This window comes from Danio rerio, chromosome 2, assembly GCF_052040795.2.
Source record: "Danio rerio strain M-AB ecotype USA chromosome 2, GRCz13ab, whole genome shotgun sequence".
NCBI classification, from domain to species: Eukaryota; Metazoa; Chordata; class Actinopteri; order Cypriniformes; family Danionidae; genus Danio; species Danio rerio.
Genome location: NC_141022.1, coordinates 26,445,189 through 26,469,350, shown reverse-complemented (window position 1 = coordinate 26,469,350; position 24,162 = coordinate 26,445,189). Strand labels below are relative to the sequence as shown.

The 24,162-nt window shown below is 36.5% G+C and overlaps 1 protein-coding gene and 1 long non-coding RNA gene across 4 annotated transcripts; one reads left to right on the top strand and one right to left on the bottom strand.

Moving 5' to 3' along the window:
- The first annotated feature begins 665 nt into the window (after positions 1-665).
- LOC147837087 (uncharacterized) lies at positions 666-4,098 on the top strand. The gene is made up of 4 exons (XR_015478455.1): positions 666-1,636; positions 1,838-2,524; positions 2,647-2,806; positions 3,193-4,098. It is a non-coding gene; the product is annotated as an uncharacterized LOC147837087 (long non-coding RNA).
- A 428-nt stretch (positions 4,099-4,526) lies between these two features.
- Positions 4,527-22,577, bottom strand: mknk2a (MAPK interacting serine/threonine kinase 2a). Of its 3 annotated transcripts, none has more exons than XR_015477565.1 (14): positions 22,489-22,577; positions 21,635-21,812; positions 21,450-21,537; positions 21,147-21,248; positions 20,962-21,059; positions 17,568-17,647; positions 16,956-17,029; positions 15,713-15,817; positions 15,477-15,624; positions 15,236-15,331; positions 8,445-8,639; positions 7,453-7,617; positions 6,734-6,774; positions 4,527-6,635 (listed from the first exon to the last, which is right to left on the bottom strand). XR_015477565.1 is itself a non-coding variant. In NM_212723.1 (14 exon segments), coding segments are annotated over 13 exon segments (1,419 nt in total). In that variant the 5' UTR covers positions 21,686-21,812; positions 22,489-22,577; the 3' UTR covers positions 4,532-6,367.
- Positions 22,578-24,162: the final 1,585 nt, after the last annotated feature.

Sequence of the window (24,162 nt, the reverse complement as noted above, 5' to 3'; positions counted from 1 at the left end):
TAAAACATGTAGAGATAGCTAGCATTACCAGACACTATATAACACACTGTAGGCCTACATAGGCCTACATTCATTTATTTTCTTTTGGACTTAGTCCCTTTATTAATACGGGGTCGCCACAGCGGAATGAACCGCCAACTTATCCAGCAAGTTTTTACGCAGCTGATGCCCTTCCAGCCGCAACCCATCCCTGGGAAAGGCCTACATACAATGCAATTTTAAAGAGTTACGTTTACCCAAAACTGGAAATTTACTCACTATACTACCTCAAATGTAACCTTTGTAAAATTCTTTTTCTATTAAACACAAAAGAAGTTTTCATGAAGAAAGCTGGAAACCTGTAACCTGACTTCTTCGCCAAAACAAATTTTATGGAAGTCAGTTTTCATCTTTCTTCAAAATATCCTCTTTTGTGTTCAACAGAAAAAAAACTTTTGTTGTTTGGAACATGTGAAGGATGAGTAAATGATGACAGAAATTTCATTTTGGGTGAACTATATATTGCATTAGTTTCCTCATTAATCTGGCCCATATTCCCCTTCATTATAGTTTCCCAGAGATCATGGAATCCCTGTAATATCGTCATGTCATTTTAAAAAGGTCCATTCCAGCCATTTTTTGTTCAAGCCATGAGAATCAGGGTTTTTTTTTTTGTTTTTTTTGTTCATCATTTAAAAATTTTACTTCCCATTTAAGCTATTAAAAATATTTTATCAAAATTTATATTTTATTGTTTCACATATTTTTGCCTACTGTTATGATTAGCCTATTTTCACTGTTATTTTAGTCCTTTCCCACTTCTCAACCAAAGATTTCACATTATTGAAGCTTAAAATGACTGATTTTGTGGTTTTTGAGCCTTTTTAAAAATTTACCACCAGTAATCTGCATTTCTTGTTGTTTTGCTGTGTAAACACACACATTTACACATCTTAGTCTCTTTACTTTAAAAAGTAAACACTGAGAGAAACAAAGAGAGAAAGTGTTTAAACACATAAAGCCTTCTGAAGCCTTAATAAAATCTCTTCAACAATAGCATTAGAAAAATCATATTAAAAGGTCTTATTTTAGCAATCGATACAACAAATGTCCTTATTCAAAAAGTCTAAAAAAGTTTATATGCATCAATGTGACGTTTAGGAAGCAATACAGATGACATGGAAGGGAATTGAGCAATGTTCAAAAATCTTTGACAATGAAAAATATGGCAAGCTCCTTCAAACTTTCCGTAATTTTGCATTAATTTCAGCAGTTGCAGAATTGCAAAATTCTGGAGGGACTGCTCAACACAACAACTGTTGTTTTTCTTTACATTAAAGGTCATAGAAATTATTTATTTGTCATTGAAAGACAGAAAATTTGACATTTGTCTTAGAGTGAAAATTCTGTGACTACCTAGCAGAAAATAAATACACATGCACAGAACATTTTCACCGAAATGTTATCTGCACGTTTGACTGACTGAAGGACTCTGATATGCAGACTATAACTAGAATATGTGGTTTGTTCAAGTCTCCATATTCATTAACTTGTAACTGCCATGTTCGCAATGCACGTGAGCTGTATGTTATGGGATAATGCAGTGTTTACCACACCTGTAACATTGGTAGCTTATACTTTACAAAATGAAGGTATAGTGCAGGGGTGGCCAACCCTGTTCCTGGAGAGCCACGTTCCAGCTGATTTCAGTTGCAACCCATATCAAACACACCTGCCAGTAATTATCACGTGATGTTCAGGTCCTAATTAATTGGTTCAGGTGTGTTTGATATGGGTAGCAACTAAAATCTGCAGGAACGTGGCTCTCCAGGAACAGGGTTGGCCACCCCTGGTATAGTGTGTCTACACGGTGGACAGACGTTCAGAGGTAGGCTATTTGTGGTGGACAAGGATAAAGGATCATTTAAAGTTAACCCAGAAATTATTCAGACACCAGATACTATTTTCTTTATTTCTTCATACAGTGGAAAAGGAACTGAAGCCGCTGCAATAAGTTTAAGAAAATATTGAAGCTTAGGTTTGCTTGAACGTGTTCACATTGATTTGGTTGAATGTAAAAGTATTGCACATGCTGCCTTTCTATAAAATCTATCCGAAATTAAGATGAATTTGTTCTGAACAGTTTTCTCATATATTTTTTACCATTACCTAAACTGGTGAGAGATACTGTAAAAAAGCTCCTTTGACAACATGCGGTTCCTTCCCTGTGTTTATCGCTTCATCAAACAGCAATGTTCGAGCAGAAGATGAGCCCTGACACACAGCGAAACCAGTTCTTTGAAGAATGAAACATTGAATCACCTGTGAGAGACTAGTGTTGTCCAATAAGAGACTAGTGATGTCCAGTAAGAGACTAGTGATGAGAGACCAGTGATGAGAGACTTTTGTTATCCAGTAAGAAACTAGTGACGAGAGACTAGTGATGTCCAGCAAGAGACTAGTGATAAGAGACTAGCGTTGTCCAGTAAGAGACTAGTGATAAGAGACTAGTTGTCTAGTAAGAGACTAGATATATAAGAGACTAGTGACCAGAGACCACTATTGTCTAGCAAGAGACTAGTGATAAGAGACTAGCGTTGTCCAGTAAGAGACTAGTGATAAGAGACTACTGTTGTCTAGTAAGAGACTAGATATATAAAAGACTAGAGTTGTGCTGTAAGAGACTAGTGACGAGAGACTAGTGTTGTACAGTAAGAGACTAGTGATAAAAGACTAGAGTTGTCCAGTAAGAGACTAGTGACGAGAGACTACTGTTGTCCAGTAAGAGACCAGTGATGAGAGACTAGTGTTGTCCAGTAAGAGACTAGTGACGCGAGATTAGTGTTGTCCAGTAAGAGACCAGTGATGAGAGACTAGTGCTGTCCAGTAAGAGACTAGTGACGAGAGACTACTGTTGTGCAGTAAGAGACTAGTGATGAGCGACTAGTGTTGTGCAGTAAGAGACTAGTGATGAGAGACTACTGTTGTGCAGTAAGAGACTAGTGATGAGAGACTACTGTTGTCAAGTAAGAGACTAGTGACGCGAGATTAGTGTTGTGCAGTAAGAGACTAGTGATGAGAGACTACTGTTGTCCAGTAAGAGACCAGTGACGAGAGACTACTGGTGTCCAGTAAGAGACTAGTGACGCGAGATTAGTGTTGTCCAGTAAGAGACTTGTGATGAGAGACTACTGTTGTCCAGTAAGAGACTAGTGATGAGCGACTAGTGTTGTGCAGTAAGAGACTAGTGATGAGAGACTAGTGTTGTGCAGTAAGAGACTAGTGATGAGAGACTACTGTTGTCAAGTAAGAGACTAGTGACGCGAGATTAGTGTTGTGCAGTAAGAGACTAGTGATGAGAGACTACTGTTGTCCAGTAAGAGACCAGTGACGAGAGACTACTGGTGTCCAGTAAGAGACTAGTGACGCGAGATTAGTGTTGTCCAGTAAGAGACTTGTGATGAGAGACTACTGTTGTCCAGTAAGAGACTAGTGATGAGCGACTAGTGTTGTGCAGTAAGAGACTAGTGATGAGAGACTAGTGTTGTGCAGTAAGAGACTAGTGATGAGAGACTACTGTTGTCAAGTAAGAGACTAGTGACGCGAGATTAGTGTTGTGCAGTAAGAGACTAGTGATGAGAGACTACTGTTGTCCAGTAAGAGACCAGTGACGAGAGACTACTGGTGTCCAGTAAGAGACTAGTGACGCGAGATTAGTGTTGTCCAGTAAGAGACTTGTGATGAGAGACTACTGTTGTCCAGTAAGAGACTAGTAATGACTAGTGTTGTCCTGTAAGAGACTAGTGATGACTAGTGTTTTCCAGTAAGAGAGTAGTGATGACTAATGTTGTGCAGTAAGAGACTAGTGACGAGAGATTAGTGTTGTCCAGTAAGAGACCAGTGATTAGAGACTAGTGTTGTCCAGTAAGAGACTAGTGATGACTAATGTTGTCCAGTAAGAGACTAGTGATAAGAGACTAGTGTTGCCCAGCAAAAGACTAGTGAAGAGAGACTACTGATGACTAGTGTTGTCCAGTAAGAGACTAGTGATGTCCAGTAAGAGTAGTGATGACTAGTGTTGTCCAGTAAGAGAGTAGTGATGAGAGACTAGCGTTGTCCAGTAAGAGACTAGTGACGAGAGACTAGTGTTGTCCAGTACAAGAGTAGTATTGAGAGACTAGTGTTGTCCAGTAAGAGAGTAGTGACAAGAGACTAGTGATGTCCAAGAGAGTAATGATGAGAGACTAGTGATGATAGAGTAGTGTTGTCTGTGAGAAATTAGAGATGCTACGTGATATTAATGATGCGCTGAATCAATGTTTTCCACCAATGAAAGGTCTGGCTATTTAGGAAATCTCTAAAATAGCATCGTATAGGCACATCAATAAGTATTTTCCCATTGTGAATGATTAATTTTATATTTCTTAAAAGAAAAAAAAAAAAGTCTTCAGTTTACTGATGCAGATATATTCATCTAGCAGAAATTGAATTGAGCGTCTTTGTTGGGTCTCGATTTGTTTGTCCTTCAATAAAAAGTACAACAACTGTGTAGTTGAACAATTTTCCATGTTCTTTATTTTGCCTCCCCATAGTTAAATAAAAAACAAAAATGGTACAACCACATGAAAATACAAGATACAACATACTACACCACAGGTCCCTGAAATAAGTGTAGATTAGTCATTCATGTAGTGGAGGGGGGTCAGAACATTCTATGAAAACCGCAATGCCCAACAACAACAACAAAAAAAAAACCTAATCAAAAACAAAAATAGCAAAGGTCTTTCTCAGAAAGACTACACTCAGCATATTTCCAGGGTGCTTTCCATCAAAAAAACAAAAACAAAAAGACAGAACCAACTGCATGTATATGCATTTCATGTCTTACTGTAAGACAAACCACCAACTAACAAAAGAGGGGAAAAGTTTTTTTTACTCAAAGTGAGTTCGAGCACTTGGTTCATTTAATGGTTGATCTGGATATTTGCTAGTGACTATATAAATATAAAAATATTTGAGAAGAATTGAGAGAAAAAAAACATTAAAGTGTCTACAGTCAACAAGGAACATCAGTAACAATTTAGAAAAAAATTAGCTTTGGTCTTTATCAGCACTTATTGAGGACCACAACACAAACAAACAAACAAACAAACAAACAAACCACAAACTTTTAAAAACATTTAAATGCTTTAAAAAAGGAAGATGAAAATCTCCCTTCCTAACACACACATAAATTAAAAATAAAATTAAAAGGGGGCAAAATAACAGCAGCATGGCACATTGGTGTGTCTGGAGAATTTCTGCACATCTTATTCTCAGATGTCTGTCTACAAGCACAAAAAAAGAGGCTAACAGAGTACTTAAGGTCTTTTGATGGAATGATCACCTTTATTCAAACAGTGAATACGGTCATTGATGGAGCCTGTGTGTCCACGAAAATGTTCAATGACTAACTGAATGAATAGTGAAAAGGGAGTTAGAAATGCACCTCTGTCAGTTACTTAAAACCCCCATGGCATGGCGATTCAGGACATAAAGGGAGGAAATATGATTGTGCAACCAATTCCTGTTTTCCTGAGAAGCCAAATACAGAAGCTGTGCTGCACTGCTCCATGAAAGAGGCAAACTTTCCAGTGCAAGGACAAAATTAAATGTAAAATTCATTTACACAGAATGTGTCTTTCTCCTGTAAGATCTGCTTTGTTTCTCAATTCAGAGGTTTCAGCTCCGCTTTGTTTTGGGCAGAATCAAGTGTCATTACAGTAAAGCGGTGGATTGAAGTTTGGTTACATGAGGTTCTTGATAAACAGAATCAGGATTGCAAAACCCCACACAACATGGCTACCATTTCCACCCTGAATGACTTGAATGAATAAATCAATCGTTTTCCACAAGTCCGAGCAACAGTTATTGCAAAAATTAGTCACAGTCTGCCACCATTACGAGTGACTAGAGGATAAATAAATCCCAAAGACTGTAGAAATACAAATCATTCAGCCGCTGGAGGTCCCGACACGAGCACAAAAGGCAAACAGCAGAAGTTATTTTTCCTGATGCTTTGAAGATAAATGATTTAAGTGGGGTCCCATATGAAAGCAGCTTAAATCCTTTGGTTTTCAAGGTTTTTTGTAAACATCATTGTATGTTGACAGATTCCCGGGACTCTCAGACGTCAACAAGTCTCTTTCCAGCCACAACAGCCTTTTTACCCAATCAAAACTTTGTTTTTGGGGACTTTTGAAGTGCTACAAACATGCGAGTCCTTCCCATAAGCGCTTTAGACCCACAAAGCGAGTGGGCAGAGAGGTCAGGGATCAACATACTGCCTAGTCGAAGATTCATATAGAGGTCGACAGGGGAGATCGAAGGCTGGTGGAGGTCATGATAATCAGGCACAGTCGCCCACGATCACGAGCGGGGCGAGGAGCTGGCGGAGTTCAGCAGCACACACTGGTCCTCTGTGCTGACTGCTGGCGGTCTTCCTGCGGTGGGCCAGCTTGGATCTGGACGGAGGAGACAACAGCATGGAGCCAGAGCTGCTGGAGAGAAGAGGAGAGGACAGAGACAGATCCTCACTCTCCTCCCTCTCTGCCAGCTGCCGGTTCATGGCTACAGCCTGCCCCGCAAAGAACGTCAGGTCCTGAGCACTGCCGCCCCTGAGAGAGCACAATGAAGGTCATGTGCGCCAATATTAATCTGCTATTTATGTTTGCTGGATGAGATTTAGAGGAGTATAAGAACGCACTATACATACCTCTGATGTAGTATGGATGCAGACACAGTGTTGGGTGCACACTAAAGAGAAGTACAACAGAAGTTAGCCACAAGACATGATATACAGCTACATGATACTACGACATGAAAGACTAAGTTCTTTTATTACAAATCGGCAAAATTAAACTCCCAATACACCCAAAATCTGATTAGTTCTTTAAGTAGCCTCATGTCATTTTAAACCATTGAGACTCTATTTTTAAACACAAATGAAGACATTTCAATGAAACTTGAGAGATGTTCCACCACTCAAATGCTTCAATTGTGTAAAGTCACTTTTAAACGCATGCTTTAGTTTCCTTTTCAAAATCGAGATTGTAGAGTAATGTAGTCTGTGTATTGAGAGAGACAGTACACACAGATGGAACATTTAAATGTGCAACGATAACCCTTAAGGATTTGGTGCACAATACATCCTGTCAATCATCTATCAATCTAGTTCTATGATCAGTGAAATCTGCAACGTGTGATGCATGAAGCAGAGCAAACACTCATTTCAGAATCGTAGTGTCTGCTGTCCAACAATTTTTGTACCGATAAACGATTTGAACTTGGTTAATTTTGAAATATAATTTCTTGAACAAACTTCGAATGGGTTTGGAACAAAATGAGAGGAAAAATGACAGATTATTGAATTTAGTTGAACAAAAAATTTAAGACTAAAATAAATGTCCAAGAGAGGGAAAGAAATCAACATACCCCTTTGACCCATGGGTGCTGCAGGACTTGGGCGGCACTGAGGCGGTCTTTGGCATCCCGTACCAATAGTTTGGTGATGAGGTCTTTGGCTGCAGGGGAGATGTGTGCCCAATCTTTCTCTGGAAACTCATATTTGCCTTCCTGAATACTCTCAAACAGCATGCTCTGTGAATGCATTGAGATGAGAAATGAGAATTTACCATGTTTGAAGTACACTAGTACCACCACTATCACTAGGGCTCATGATCCAAACCTCAAATCACAATCTCAATTTAAAAAATGGCCATTTCCTTTCTCAGAAACAAAAATAAATAGACAAATAAAATCCTAGCTTCAATGCATGCTCTGTGGAAGGCAGTATATTATGCTTTCAGTGATATTTATTCATTTTCCTTCGGCTTAGTCCCTTTATTCATCAGGGTCGGTACAGCGGAATGAACCACCAACTTATCCAGAATGTTTTACACAGCAGATGACCTTCCAGCTGCAACCCAGTAATGGGAAACATCCATACACACTCATATGCCACAGCCAAGTTAGTTTACCTAATTCATCTATACCACATTTGTGTGGGCTATGGGGGGAAACTGGAGCACCCAGAGGAAACCCACGCAAACATGAGTAGAACATGAAAACTCCACACCGAAATACCAACTGGCCCAGCCGGGACTCGAACCAGTGACCTTCTTGCTGTAATGCGACAGTGCTGAACACTGAGCCAACATGTTGCCTGCTTTCACTGATATCCTATGATTTAATGGCTTACTTTTTTTTTGGATATCTAAATTGATAACCTGCAGTTCATTCCGCTGTGGTGACTAAGGGACTAAGCCGAAAGAAGATGACTTAATGAATGAAATTAATAACCACAAAGAAAATTTTTGTAACAGGGCAGTCTCCCCAAACAAGACGAGACCACGGTTTTCTAGAATGCACCCATTATTGCAGTTCTACACTTTTGATATTTGAACATTTAAAAGTGTGTTGTTTACCTGGCAGGCTTGGCAGGGCTCTCCCCAATCCCAGCCACAGTCTGTCCCACAGCGACCAACAAATGGCGGGTATCCACTCAGCATTATGTAGAGGATGACTCCAAGGCTCCACAGGTCACAGCGCTTGTCGTAGATGCTGGCTTCTTCATTAAAGGCCTCCACCACTTCTGGGGCCATGTATTCAGCTGAGCCACACTGTTAAAAGAAACAAAAAAAAACATGTTGATAAAATACAGTTGAAGTGAGAATTATTGCGCCCCCTATGAATCTTATTCATATATTTTCCAAATGATGTTTAACAAAGCAAGGACATTTTCACAGTATGTCTGATAATATTTTTTTCTGGTAGAAAGTCTTTAGGCCAGAATGAAAGCAATTTAAATGTTTTTAAAAAACATTTTAAAGGACAAAATTATTAGCCCTTTTGGGCTATTTTTTTCCCTCGATAGTGTACAGAACAAACCATCGTTATACAATAACTTGCCTAATGTACCTGGTTAAGCCTTTAAATGTCACTTTAAGCTGTATAGAAGTGCCTTGAAAATATCTAGTCAAACATTTACTGTCATCATGTTAAAGAGTAAATAAATCAGTTATTAGAAATGAGTTTCTAATAACTCATAATAAAAAAATATCTTCTCTGTTAAATGGGAGATAATAAACAGGGTATTTATATATATAAACCTTAATGTTGGCATCAAATTAAAATACTCTTTATAGTTTTAAAAGTATATAGTGCTGTTGTAAACAATGCATCTGCGCACTTCATTATCTTGTAAAAAAAATAAATAAATAAGTTTGCCCCTATAATCTTTTTTTCGATTACCACAACCTTTCCTCTTACATTGAAACCGTTTTAAAACAGGGCTATCAGTTCTTTAGTGCGGAGCTATAAGAGTGAGTCTGGTTTCTGCCTGGTCTTCAAGGTAGGCAGTGATTTAAACAAATATGATATTAGAATGAGGTGGTAAATTTTACTAAAGTGGTTATCATCTGGCATCTGAAATCATTCTGCACCAGAGAGTGTCGATGGTGATTCCAGTGGACAGTAACCAGTATAAACTGGACAGTGGAGTATAAACTGTCATTCAAATCTTGCTCCATTTTATTAGCAACACTCATTTTTCTATGATTCAGTTTCTTTCTAAAAAACAAAATCATGCACCGCCATACATTCTCATTTCAGAAACTGTTTTAATAGGATGCACCACAGGGGGAAAGTACATTTAGTCATCGGACATGCAAGGAAAAGTCTATAAATCCCCCATGCGGTTTTTAAATGCTACAAGGACACCAGTATGTAGATGTGAGGGGAACAATTGAGTCTCTAGTTCTGCTTTCACATTATGTTTATTACAAATACACTCAGTACCATGTTTTATCAGAATATCAGTAAATTGGACAACATGTCCTGATGACCAAGAACAATTACAAGATGAGCAACCAAAGCTACAACAGAGCTGGCAGCACACCCTGAGCTTGGCCTCCCCTGTTTGTTTTCACCTGCAGAGGCATTATCAAGTTCATTGTTCCCAGTTAAGCTAGGGTGGCCTGATCCGATTCAGACCTGGACACGTCAGCGGACAACTGTTCCAGCAGAGCCTACAGGCTGCCACTGCTTCTGTCTGCACTGCGTCATGTGGAAACTAGGCCAAAAGGTTGCTGCTCGAGGGGCGGGGGGGGGGGGGGTAAAGGATTTAAGCCTCTACACCGGCTGTGGATAAACAAGTCCCAACCCTGCTCGAGTGTTACATAACACACGCATACAAACAGATCCCCTGAATGATGCACTAATGCAACAGATAAAAACACTCAGTGGGAGTGAACAGAGGAGGTTAGCAGTTTAGCATGACACATGCAGACAGATTTATTTTTATGAAAGTGCAGTGGTCTGGTAAAAGATGGTTACACAACTATGAGTCACTGATGCAAACGGAGGAAGCTAAAGATTATGTCCATGTTTGTGTGCAGGCCAAAGGGAAAGAGGTGGCATGTCCTTATTTGACATCCTAAAAAAAAAAAAAAAAAATTCATCCAGGACTGTCCTTTGACCATGACAGATATTTGCCCGAGCCTCGGTAACCTCGTAAGAACACTCCATGTTCCCTCAAATCATCAAATCTTTTATTGAAATGTCAGGAACCTCACTTTCAAGGGAACCTGATAACAGGCAAAAATAGAAAGTCTCATTATGAAACAGAACCATCTTTTATTGTAAGGTCAGGCTGGCTGCTCTTCTGATTCAGCGTATTTGTAATAAGTACAAGCAACTGAAATTGATGCTAATGACAGGTCAGCTGATTATTGGAGCACAATCGAACCAGTTGCACTAGGCAAACAGCTAAAGTACTTGTCTCATGTGGGGGAAAAAAAAAAAAAAAAAAAAAAAAAAAAAAAAAAGAGCTCCTCTGTGATTCAACACACAGACCAACGATGATCCCCGATTGTCAGTATATTGCCTGGCGTTCCTACTTTCAGCATGACTGGGCTTTTACATAACGCTCCTCTTTGCAGGAGGAATCTTATGAGCATCATACAAAGCCTCCTCTGTCTACTATCATGGACAGACCTGCTGCGTCCTCATATCGTTAAAGAGGAAAAACAAACAATGCAGACTACAGGGTAAGGATTTGCTTGGCACAAAAGGGTAATGGGGCAGATAGCGGTAGCATTGTGTCAGTTTCAGTAACATGGTTTATGGAGGGAATGTCATCTTGGCAAGAGAGGACTTTGGTTTGGACAAAACCAGGGACTTTCCCTGGTCACTATTCTAGCAAGTAAAACCGCAATTGTGGGTGTAAACTTCCTAAGAACAGCTAAGGGGAAATGGATTAGAGTAATTCAACAGCACTTTCCTTTTAAATACTCTATGCAACACAAGATTTAGACTTCCCTTCTTTAGCAGAACATTACAGAAGTTTTAGTGATCTACAATAAGCATTTCAACAGCAACCTGCAATTTGAGCAAATAAATAAATAAATAAAATGAATAAACACCAGTGGCTCCTGACAATACATACATTCATGCACCTACACAATAAGCTTCTCCATCATGAATGCACTGTTTGCCATTTGTATAGGCTGTGGATTAAAGGAAATGCTGAAAATTAATGTTACTGTTGTGCACAACAGGACCACAAGGTTGTCAGAAGCCAATGTTGTTCATTTTGTTTTGCTGGACTTACAATTTATGAAACACTGATAGTTTCAGAAAAAAAAAAAAAAAACTTTAAAAAAAAAAGAAAAAAAAAAGAAAAAAATAATAATTTATGCATCTTGAACCTAAATCCAAGCCTCCACCGGTTTGAGTTTCTGTACATTACAATAAGATATTATGAAAATTGTTAGAATACCTTCGTACTCATTATTATTGGTACTTTATTATTTTTTTAAGTGGTTCCATAATAAGATATGGAAAAATGTTTATTTTTGTGTGAACTAGCCCATTAAATTGAAAATGAAATAGGAGTTGGCTTGTGTGCTCATATTGAAAACTCTAATATGAAATGTTTCAGGTTACTTTGTAGTAAAAAAAAAAAAACATGACAAAGTAAATAACTTAATTAGGCATTAAAGTTAAGATTAATTTTAAATATTTGTATTTGTGATACAAATATGAAAAAAAATTAAGCGTTTGCAAAACATGATTTTTTTTTTTTTGGTGATCTAAACCTTTAACCTTATTTTATTGAAATGCCATGGATCAGGGCTGGGCAATTTGGCGTAAAAATCAAAATCTTGTTTAATTGAAAACTATTATAATTAATGAACTATTATTTAATTTATTTTTATTTTATGTTTTTGCCCTTATAGTTCACTGACAAGTTTTGGACCATAAATATGCTAATATAACAAGTGAGAGATTTTTTTAAATGAGTGTATTGCTTGATTTTAAAATAAAGCAAACACACACCATCTACTATCTATAATTATTTATTTAAACATCAACGCTGAACAACTGAAATTAAAACACACATTGCCTAGAACACAACTCTGCGCCACCCACCGTCGTCACCGCTACCAAACAGTCTAGTCACAAAGCTTGCGCTAAGTGCCGTTGTGACGTTAAAGTACATTTTTTTGAAAAGCACGCGGTATGTGAAGCCTGCGCCAGACTGTACATACGCCCTTGGCAGAAGTATAATATCATAATAATATAATGAGTATCAATCATAATAAAATAAGTATAATTCAGTCTTAGAGCGGGGTCACATGACTACACAGTGGGGAAAGTAATTGAAAAAAAGTTCTGAATTTCGATTTCAATTAAATCGCCCAGCCCTACCATGGATCTGCTCTCAAACATCTTGGAGCAGTTATGATCAAATAAAAAAATTTTAAAATGTGCAGAAGGAACACTGACCGAGTTCTGACCAACCCCCTTCCCATTAAAGAGGAAATTCTTCATAGGGAAAAAAAACAAAAGAAAAAGTCTGTAGACATCAGGAAGAAGAACAGACCATATAAAACCACAAGGCTCTAGTAACCATGTCTGAGTGCTTCAAAAGCGTTTAAAAACCCCAGAGTGTGGCGAGCGAGGGAGGTGAAAAGACCTCCATGAGGAATTGTGTTTATGCTCTCTGGACATGTCGGATTTTACATCTAAAGACCTTTGCCTTTACCTTTCAGACATCAGGAGAGCTGATAAAACAACTTGTATTCTACTATGCTCCTTAATCTGTAATCTTGCTATAATTCAGTGACCTATGGTAATCCTACTCATAAAAAAAAAAAAGGTTCAACACTCACAAAACTCAGTTACTGGTGGTGACCACTTGAAGGTTTATTGGCGGTGGCTTAAAAATCAACAACCTTTATCTTTGATGTTCTTATATGGATATCTAGGACAACAGTGCAATGAAGTACCAATAAAATCTGACTTTAAATCCATGACTAGCTAGTGATTCATGAAAGTCTATTTAAATGTTATTGACATCTCATGGAGAAATAATAATAATAATAATAATAATAATAATAATAATAATAATAATAAAAGTTTAATGGGCAGAATTGAAAAAAAAATTGAGCTAAAAATACAATAGTATCAAGAAGCATCTACATAAAGTATAAGTCTGCAATATTTTGTCAATTCCATTTTTTCCCTCGTTGATTTTTGAAATAATTTAATTTATACAAATAATCTGTGGTTCAGAGTTACAAAAACCAGTCATAAGTGTACATTAATGATATTGGGATTCATCAACTTGGGTTGTCCAAAACCACCTAATACTCAGTAGGTACTGCATTTGAATTTGAATGTACTACTCGGCCGATAGAAAAGTATGTTCCATACAATATGAATGTGAGCAGTATGGAACTCGGATGTGCAACATCTGCCACTTTGTCATGATCACATGCCACACCCGCGTGAGTAACATCGATTCACTCCTATTCATAAATTCTCTCCCAGGGCACCATGGGATAGTGCAGTGTGCATTGGATGCACACACCAGAATCTTGCCAAAAGTAGTAAAACTTCCGGGTACTTCTCGCATACGTTTTTTTCGAAATTCTGTGAATTCAGACATACTACTTGGCTCGAATGCTGATTTTAGCGTACTACAGTATATACTATGAAAGTATGCGATTTCGACAGAGTCTCTCTGCTTGTCAGTTGCGGTCCTTGGGCCCCCCATGCCCTGCACATTTTGTATAGTTGCCTCCCAAATTGCATACTTATACTATTTATACTACAAAATGGCATAGAATAGTGTAAGTATTGTGTTCACACTGAAAACTCTAAAAATAATACGTGCACTTTAATTACCCGGATGATGCACTCATTCAGCTGCTAAAATGAAGTGTGGAATGATGGACACTTCACGCACTTAACGTCCGCAGGTTTGCTTACGTAGCGGAAGCGGTGGAGCTATCGGGCGCACATGTTAGATAACTTTATTTATTTTGGATGGTGAAAGGAAAATTCTCCTACGAGAGTGATTATAGCGCCTGCCGATGGTGAATGCGGTTATACTCACGGCAGGTAATATTTGATAAGTCGGTCGTTTATTTCACTGATTTGGCAACCGTCAAACGTCATCAGGGAAACAGTTTGAATTTCCGCTTAGTATATGTTATGTAGTCTCGTCCCAAATGGCACACTTATGTTTTTTTACTATCCTGTTGAGTGTGTAAGTGCATAAGTACATAGTGCATGAGTGCATAGTGTATAGTGTGCCATTTGGGACGCAGCTTATGTCTCTTATTTGACGCACAAAGATTAGTTCATGAATCTGTTAACAAGCTGATGATCTGAATCAGGTGTGTTCAGACATACAAAATGTGCAGTAATTGAGAACCACTGCTTTAACAGAAAGCTGACTAAAGCATTTCATAGAAGCTTCGTTTGTCAAGACAGTACAAAATTTGGCAGAAATAACACATTTAAAAACCTGAAATCTTATATTAGAAAATTGGTCACTCAAAAAGTATATATAGATTTACAAAAATAATTTTCAACCGTTATCCAAATAAAGTGCTAAACAGTGTGCATTACTAATCAAAACAATTAACAGCACAATTTACAAAAAAAATCTACATGGAACATGATCTTTACTTAATTTTCTCATTATGTTTGGCACAACAAAAATCGATCATTTACAAGGCATTGATAAAATGCAATAAATTTCAGGCTATTGCAATAAATATATCCATTCAACTTAAGACTGGTTTTGTGGTCCAATGGCAAAAATGAAACTTAGACTAGTTTTAAATTGTGTGTGTGTGTGTCTGTCTGTCTAAATAACAGCAGCCAAATAACTGGCCTGACATCCTTAAGGGGTTTAACTCACTGGAGTCAAGAGTTCAGGGGTGGAGATGGGAGAGCTGTCACTATTCAGCTTGATCCCGCTTCCCAAGTCAAAATCACAGATCTTCACTGGAGAAATCTACAGATGAAATGAAAAACAACCTCGTAAAATAAATTAAATTAAAATATGTAGCAGATGAAAAAGGCATTGAATACTACTCAACAGATAACCGGGTTGTTCAACAGCACCAAAAATAAAACAAAATAAAAATAAATTACTGTACCCAAAAGATAGTCAAAAATCTGGTCAGAAAAGCAGTGCATGTGTGTTCTCCTCAGATGTTTCATGTCTCCTCATATACAGAGAGAGACTCACCCTGTCACTGTGTTCACAAAGGATGTTCTCTGGCTTTAGGTCTCGATGTGCCATCCCTACAGCAAAGCGAAGACATTATGAGCATATGATGTCTATATGTGCATTGAGACAAGACCTTGTTTTAACGCTGAAACGGATCCTGACCTTTGTTGTGAAGGAAGTCCAGTGCGCTGGCGATGTCCTGCACCACTATGCTGGCTTCCTGTTCATTGAAGTGTTGTCTTCGGTGTATGTGAGTCAAGATTGAACCTGAAAGAATGAAAGGATTCATCAAGATTACGAATCATTTAGATTATTTAATGAATACAGACAATAGTTTAATATTAAGGAAGGTCATTTTTCTATTAAAAGGGCACCTATGATAAAAATCATCTGAGTGTAAGTATAGTGTCCAGTCATATAGGTGTGATGTAAACAATAAGTCTTTTTTTTTAATTTTATTTCCTGATGTTAAAATAGGATCCAAATCCCATTTATGTAAAGGCCCACCGCAACATGACGTAGGAGTGTGATTTTCCCCGCCCACCAAATTGATCGACAGGTGCTATGTTTCTATAATAACAACATGTCCAAAGAAAAACAAATTTGCATATAAACTGGGATTAAAATATTTTTTTACAACTTTGTGATTTTTATAAGTTTTACAAGTTTAAAACCTTTAAAATGGAGCATGTTTGTAATAAAGACAGTTAAACCGCATTGTGTCATTAAACGCGTATATGTGTGTGTGCTGCAAACGGCATTTGTGTGTGACTCAATTCAGAAAGACTTGAATAAACTATGAAGTGTATTTCAGCTTCATCCGAGTCAGTCTCTATCACTGACGGCTTTTTCTCTGATGTAATGCAGGAGAAGCAGACACGCACGTGGGAAAGGTGGGCGGGGAGAAGCTGCTCTTTTGCATTTAAAGCCACAGGCTCCAAAAACAGCTACACTCCTCAGACACTAAAATGGTTATATTTTAAAGGCTATAATATATTATCTGAAGGGTATTTTGACCTGAAATGTTCTAGTTTCCAGACACATTCAGGAGACACCAAAGCCTTCTTACATCTTGTAAAAGGGATAAAATGCCTCTTTAATACTCAAAAGCAGCATTCATGTGATTGGAATACACCAAAACATTAATTTGTGAAAGGAATTTTGAATTTAATATTGGAATGATATTAATGATACTCCAAATGTCACACGATCCTTCAAAAATCATTGTAATTTAGTGCTCAAAAACACTACTATTGATTTTAAAAATGGTATTACGGCTTAACTTTTCTGCGAAAACGAAAACTCATCTCAATCATTTAAAATAAAGATTTGCATAATTCTCAATTAAACATGCTACATACATACATATTCATAAGCACACACATATATAAAAACACTTACTTACCGCCTCTCAGTTTCTCAAAGACTAAATAAAATTTGTCCTCTTCCTCAAAATATTCCACCAGTTCCAAAATGTTTCTGTCCAGAAAAAACAACAGCATTTAGGCACAAGTTTATTTACTCTACCATAAAATCCTTAACAATTAATTTTAATAGTCTACAATTAGAAATGTTAAGATCTCCAAAATACTCTGCCGCAAAAAAGTAACAATTAATGGACAAATTATTTAAGCACCTTTAAAAATCAATACTTTAGATTACTACTTTTTTTCTTCCTCTCTAGGTCTACTGTATTGGATTTAGTCTCCCACCACTGGAATGCTTGTCAGAAAATCTGCAACTACATGTAATTCAATCAATCAAATAATTTATTTATAATGCACCTTTTTTGGAACAAGTGTTCACAAAAAGGCTATACAGGTACAAGTTAAACATCTAAAAATTTGTTTTGATGTAAAGAAACATAAGTTCCTATAGTCCACAACTGTTTTTTTGTTGTTGTTTTTTTTTGTTAATTACATCCTTCGGACAAAGTTTTCACCTAAAAAATCATGTTTGACAAAACCAAAACTTTGTAGAGGCTTTGTAAAGTAGTGTGAATAAAGTATCCCCATACCTGTGGCCCTGACACTGGTACAGCATTTCCACCTCCCTGAAGACACGGCTCCGACTGTGGCCCGGCCTCTTCTCAATTATCTGAATAACATTGAAAGATCAACTTAAATGACCCAATACAAACTCAAGGAAGCACACAGAGTCCCGCCATTCAAGGTCAGAACATTGCGAGTTTGTTTTGACTGGCTTTTTTTATTTTTTTACAACCTGGAGATGGTATAATACTGCATTTCAAGCTGCAAAACTTCCAAACAGGAGCATGTCATATTGAGCTGGAGTCGACAGATCTACGTGTCCTTTTGTTCATCACCCACACACCGCATATGTGGGAGATTAACAGGCACACAGATGACACGCCACTGCCAGTCTACAAAAGAACATCTCGGACCCCTGATTCAGCAGGTCGGCACATGGTCATCAGGCTTTAATAGCCAGAGGACAAGACAGATGATCAAGTTTCACAACATACAGGCTGTCCACACCTTGTGTGCACAAACTAATGGCTGTCCCCTAATTATAAACAGTAGATAAAATTGAAAAACTAAAGTAGAGAACCAAATACCTGTTACTGGGTGCAGGACAATGATCATGTTCTCAACCATGTCAACAATGTTTTCTGAAGAAAAACTGTAATTGACTTTTATGGAAGAAGAAAAAAGAGCTGCACAATACATAGTTTCAGCATAATAGTTTCGTACCACAATACTCGCATCGCAGGATTTGCAATGTTGAATCAGTATTATTGACCGAATTTTGGAAAACACTCATGGTTTTTGGAGTTACCAAAACATTTTTTATTTATGCGCGTCTTTAATAATTTAATTCAGTTAAAAAGTATCCAGGCAAAAAAAAATTTAATTTTTAATTAAAATTTATTATATTATATATATATATAGATAGATATTTATAGATGTAAATATTAAATTTATGTAATGCACTAAATATTGTCTTTTTACGTCTGTATATTTTGTTTGTAGTGTTAATGTTGTACTATATTTCTCAAGGTTTGTGATTGGTTTATTATATTTTAATAATAATCTGTTATTATATAGTCTAATAAAAATCCTCCCAATTTTTCGAAATGAATTCTTTTCAAATAGACATCGGGTGATATTATATATTCAATAGTTTCAGAAAGGCAAATACTAAAAGAATCTATATTATAAAATATTTGCCACTATAAATCAATTTTATGCATCTTTCCTAAATAATGGTATTAAATTGACAGTTTAGTTCACAAAGTAAAATTCCTTTTTACAAGAACGAATTTTGGAAACTGGTTGCCATCGACTTTAAAAGTATTCCATTTATATAGTATTCTACTTTTCAACATTCTTCAATAGATGGAAAATATTGAAAGAAACAAATATTTGGAATCATAGATTGAGTAAACTGAGTAAATGCAATTTTGGTTAGAAAACATGTTAAATATCTATAAAATAAGTATTCATAAAAATAGTATTCATTATATTATCTTGCAGACCCAAAACTTTAACAGTACTCCGTTTCTAATGCGTTTACTTTTTTTTATTTTTTCTCTGTTTCTAATGAGTACGATTTTAAGATTCCCAAAACTTTGAGTGGGTTGAAAACAGTCTGGAACGTTGGCCGAGGCTGTGGATTATATGAATTGTGGTAAATAAATGAGAGTTTCTTGCACAGAGTGATCAACTCAGAGTGATTCTCCTTTCAGTACAGCAACAGCTCATGGGGATTTAACAATATTCCAAGACATGGGCCATGTGGAGAACCTGCGGATTTCAATTTTCTGTTCCTTTCGGGAAATTACAGAACATTTACTATGAAATGCCACACGTTTCATTTCCTTTAGATATTACCTTTATATCAACTAGAGGTCAAATCGATGAAACCAGAGGCACTGTGTTGGTTTTTTCAAAGATTAGATGTCCTGCTTTACAATATAAACAATTGAAAAGAGGAAGTTTCTCTGCTGAGCATGCACTGTGGTCATTTATTTTTGTTGCACAGCTGCAGCAGCACAGTAGCTGGAAGGCCATTGTTCCAGAGTAACACAACAAATAACACTGGTTAGAAGAACACAGCTCGAACAACTGTTAATCGAAGCTAGCATCCAACATTACAAACACTGATGTTGAGCAAATGTCCCAGAATAAACTAACTTATAATACATAACACTATACTGAAGACAGGACATATTTATGTTTGCTTGCATCCTTGGCTCAATTCATGCTTCTTGTGTCAAATACATCTTGCAAATATGAGTCAAATACATCTTGCAAATATGCACACAACGTGCACATGCAATCCAATTTAAATGCAACTGTTGCTGTAGTTGCACAATGGTGGAAGACCATTTTTAAACAGAAAGAGCTATAATATGAAGACTAAATTAAATTTCAAATAAAAAGAGTTATTTAAAAATAATAATTTCTCCAGCATAAAGAAAATGAATATATCATTTACTTAATTAATGTCATTAACAAAAGCAAGCAATCATAACTGGTGCTTTAAAAATATTTATAGATTTACAGCATTTTTAAAAATATGAAAGTATTATTTTATGAATATTTATATACAGTTGAAGTCAGAATTATTAGCCTCCCTGAATTATTAGGCTAAATTGTCTGTAGTGTATGAGTGCGTGTGTGAATGTGTGTGTGGTCGTTTCCCAGAGATGGGTTGCAGCTGGAAGGGCATCCGCTGTGTAAAAATTTGCTGGATAAGTTGGAGGTTCATTCCGCCGTGGCGACCCCGGATTAATAAAGGGACTAAGCCGACAAGAAAATGAATGAACGAATGAATAGATATTTTTCAAGACACTTCTATACAGCTTAAAGGCTAAACTAGGTCAATTAGGTTAACTAGGCAGGATAAGGTAATTAGGCAAGTTACTGTATAACGGTGGTTTGTTCTGTAGTCTAAAAAAAATTAGCTTAAAGGGGCGATTAATTTTGACCTTATAATGTTTTTAAAAAAAAAAATAAACTGCTTTTATTCTAGCCGAAATAAATCACATAAGACTTTCTCCAGAAGAAAAAAATATTATCAGACATACTGTGAAAATGTCCTTGCTCTGTAAAACATCATTTGGGAAATGTTTAAATATATATATATATTGAAAAAGCATTTGGGTGAAGTGCATTAACTTTGCTTTCACTCCCTAGATTCTGACTGCAGTGACATTGAACTTGCTTAAAAACAATCAGTGCAGTGAGGTGTAAAATCATCACTTCCATTTCAAACACTGCTAAAAAGCATTAAAACCATTCTGGGTGCAATATGTTTAAAAAAAGAATCTTTAGTAAATGGAGTTTAACCTGCATGTAGATAAGAAACTGATTATTTGTTAACAGTATGAACGCTGATTATAGCTCATTTTGCATTATACTGGATTATAATCAATTGATACTGACCTTTACTGCGTATTCTTTATTGGTGATCAGATTGATGCAGGTCTGTACAACAGCATAAGCCCCTTCTCCAAGAACCTCATTTTGTAGTTTGTAAACATCTGTAAAGAAGAACAGGGGTAATTTTATTTTACCACAACAGATAGTAAAGCTCAACTGCAAACTTGAGGACTGACAAAACCGCTTGCCTTCAAAACGTCCGGAAAAACTGTCAGTGGCTCTGCATCTCTTTTTCTTCTTATTTCTCTTCTTGGCATCAGGGATATCGATGGGCTGGCTGGAAGGCATGTCTGTAAGAAACAACAACAAAACAACAGTTATGATGAACAATGTGTGCCAAGTCCATCACTCTAATCTGCCATGAACTTTGCCTAACACAGAATGAGTTCTTGAGGAGATACGCCTTATCTAACCCCGTCAGAATTTACGTCAACCTGCAAGTCTGATAATAGCAGTCAATATTAATGAAACAGCAGGCAAAACAGCTGTACCAGGCCTTGTAGAGCGCTCCAATATGAAGGATGACTCAAGGTGGGAATCCGAATCGATGAATTCATCAGTCTTGAAAGGGTTTTGCCCCTAGGAAAAGGACAACAGGAACATTTTGGTTACCTAGTCTGCCATTTCACACTTACAAAACTTTGTCTAGTATATTTTTAAAAAAAAAGCTACCAACCTTAAAGGAGCGATGGAATCCGGTTACTTCAGTGATCTTGTTTTGCACCATGTTTTCCAAAGGTCCAATGATGTGCAGATTGAGGTCTAAATCACAGTGCTTTACTAGTTCTCCTTTAAATCAAATGCTGATCACTTCTGATCTGATCACCGCAAGGTGGTCGTGCAACAGATAACTCCTGAAAAACAGAGACAGAAACAGGATCATCAGTCTGGCCCTGAACAGATGCTTTTCCACAGGCATAATCTGGAGTCTCGAAGACAGCTCATGTATAGACTTGGTAAACAACCAGGCATTTACTTGAGGTAAAGTTGGTTTTATATTCGCACATTCCAACTTTGTCCTCAATAAAATGTATTTCAGAAAAGTATTGTTCTAAATAATAAACAGATCAAATTCTAAACAGGGAAATCATATTAGCAGCCAATGACCATTAAAAGACACTGTTTACACAGTCAGTTAAATTGCGCTAATGTTATTTAGAAGTGTTACAAGTTTGCACTGTTTAAAGATAACGAGAACGACAAAAAATAAAAAACAAATGTGCAAAACATGCAAAAATAAAACCAACTTCACCTCAACTGACATTAAACATGCAAGTTGCATTACATGCCATTAAAATAATAATAAATAAATAATAAACTACGAAATATCGAATACATATCTTTCAATCTGTTCAAGCTTATTTTAAAACCGGTCAGTGTTTTAGGATATGTAACGTTAATCCATCTGACCGAGGAACCTATCTCTGAACAGCATGTGGTTGCGGTCGGAAAGTGTTGGACAGGAGTTTTTATTGCTCAAAAACAGTTATCAGAAACATTTTATAGGCAAGGGAAAGGCTTTAATCTTACCCCGTTACTAGCCGTGAGGCGCCAGCGTTCACGCCGTTGCTCCAACCCACCGTTTAATTACAGGTTTCTACTATGCGTTTGTCAATTGTGAGCTAATCTTGAGAGCACGGCGCATATATAAGCTCTTATTCCTCACTCCGCCCATTCTATACTCTGCATCCAATGAAAACGATGGCCATGAGGGTCAGAATTAAATACTCAGAACGCCATTGGACATTTTAATTACGAAGGTGGAGCATCAGGTACCCGACGTCATCAATTCAGAAACAGTGTTGAGCTATTTTATTTTATTTATGAATGATTTTTTTTAAAATGCTTGAACAGTAATAGAAACTCATTAATACTTTTTAGAATTACACAAAAGACAATCAATCAATTTACATGCATTTACAATCTTTTTTTAACCTCATTAATAATAATACAACATATATAAACAAATAAAATAACAAAAATTAACAAAAAATAAATGATAAAGAAAAATATGTAGCAGGGCGGTTACAGTTCTTAAAAAAATGAAGCCAAAATTCTCTGTAGATGAATATAAATGTCTTGCTTTGGCGTTTCATCTCTCTTGATGTCTTCAAATATATCACAAATGCTTTTTTAAACACCTCTAGTCTTGGGGAATTTTGAAAAAAAAAAATACATTTATGAATATAGAATTTTAATAATAATAACAAATCATTTATTTTAACTTTAAGCATTAGGCCAAACTTTATAATTTCCCATGAGAAGACAAGTCTTACAGATATTTTCTGTTGTATCCAAACTAATCCTTCGTTCCAAAATTTTTGTACCTTATTACATTGGGGAAAAAAAACAAGTGTCCAGTTTAGAAACAGTGTTAAGTAGTTCATTGGAGTTTTTTAAGTTGACAAATAAGTTTTGCATAAATACCATAATTTAAGAAGTGTCTTACAAAATACTTCACAGAATCTATCCTGCTAAACATGTTTAGGAAAGATTCAAACTTAATATTTTATCAAGAAAAAAAAGCACTGTTGCATCTTTTTTTTTTTTTTTTTACATTTTATTTACTCAAGAACATTTTTAAAGATTTGGAAACGTTTATTAACAAAAAAGGAGTATAAGATAGAAATGTGTTTATTTTAAGTACTGTTTTTTCCACAGTTTTCATAATTTTTTCAATGACAATAATAACTGAATAACTTATTTTTAATTTGTTTATGTTATTAGGAAAATACCAAATAAGAAAAAGTGGGCACAAAGTAAACCAAACATTTTCTATTTTGTGAATGATTTCAAATTATATGTAAATCCCACATTTCCCCCCTACAGTCCAAAGACATGCGGTACAGCTGAATTGAATAGGCTAAATTATCCGTAGTGTATGAATGAGTGTGTATGGATGTTTCCCAGAAATGGATTGCAGCTGGAAGGGCATCCGCTGTGTAAAAACATATGCTGGATAAGTTGGCGATTCATTCCGCTGTGGCGATCCCAGATTAATAAAAAGACTAAGCCGAACAGAAAATGAATGAATGAATGAATGAATGAACAATCGTATCTGAGGCGGTATCTAGCTTTTTCTCAATTTAAAGCCAATATGTGAACTCACCTGAGTGCAATAAGTTACAACAAGTATATTATCAGGAGTAACGTTAAAAATGATTACAGCTTTATTTAGAAAAACTGTTCTTTTGCATGCATTCT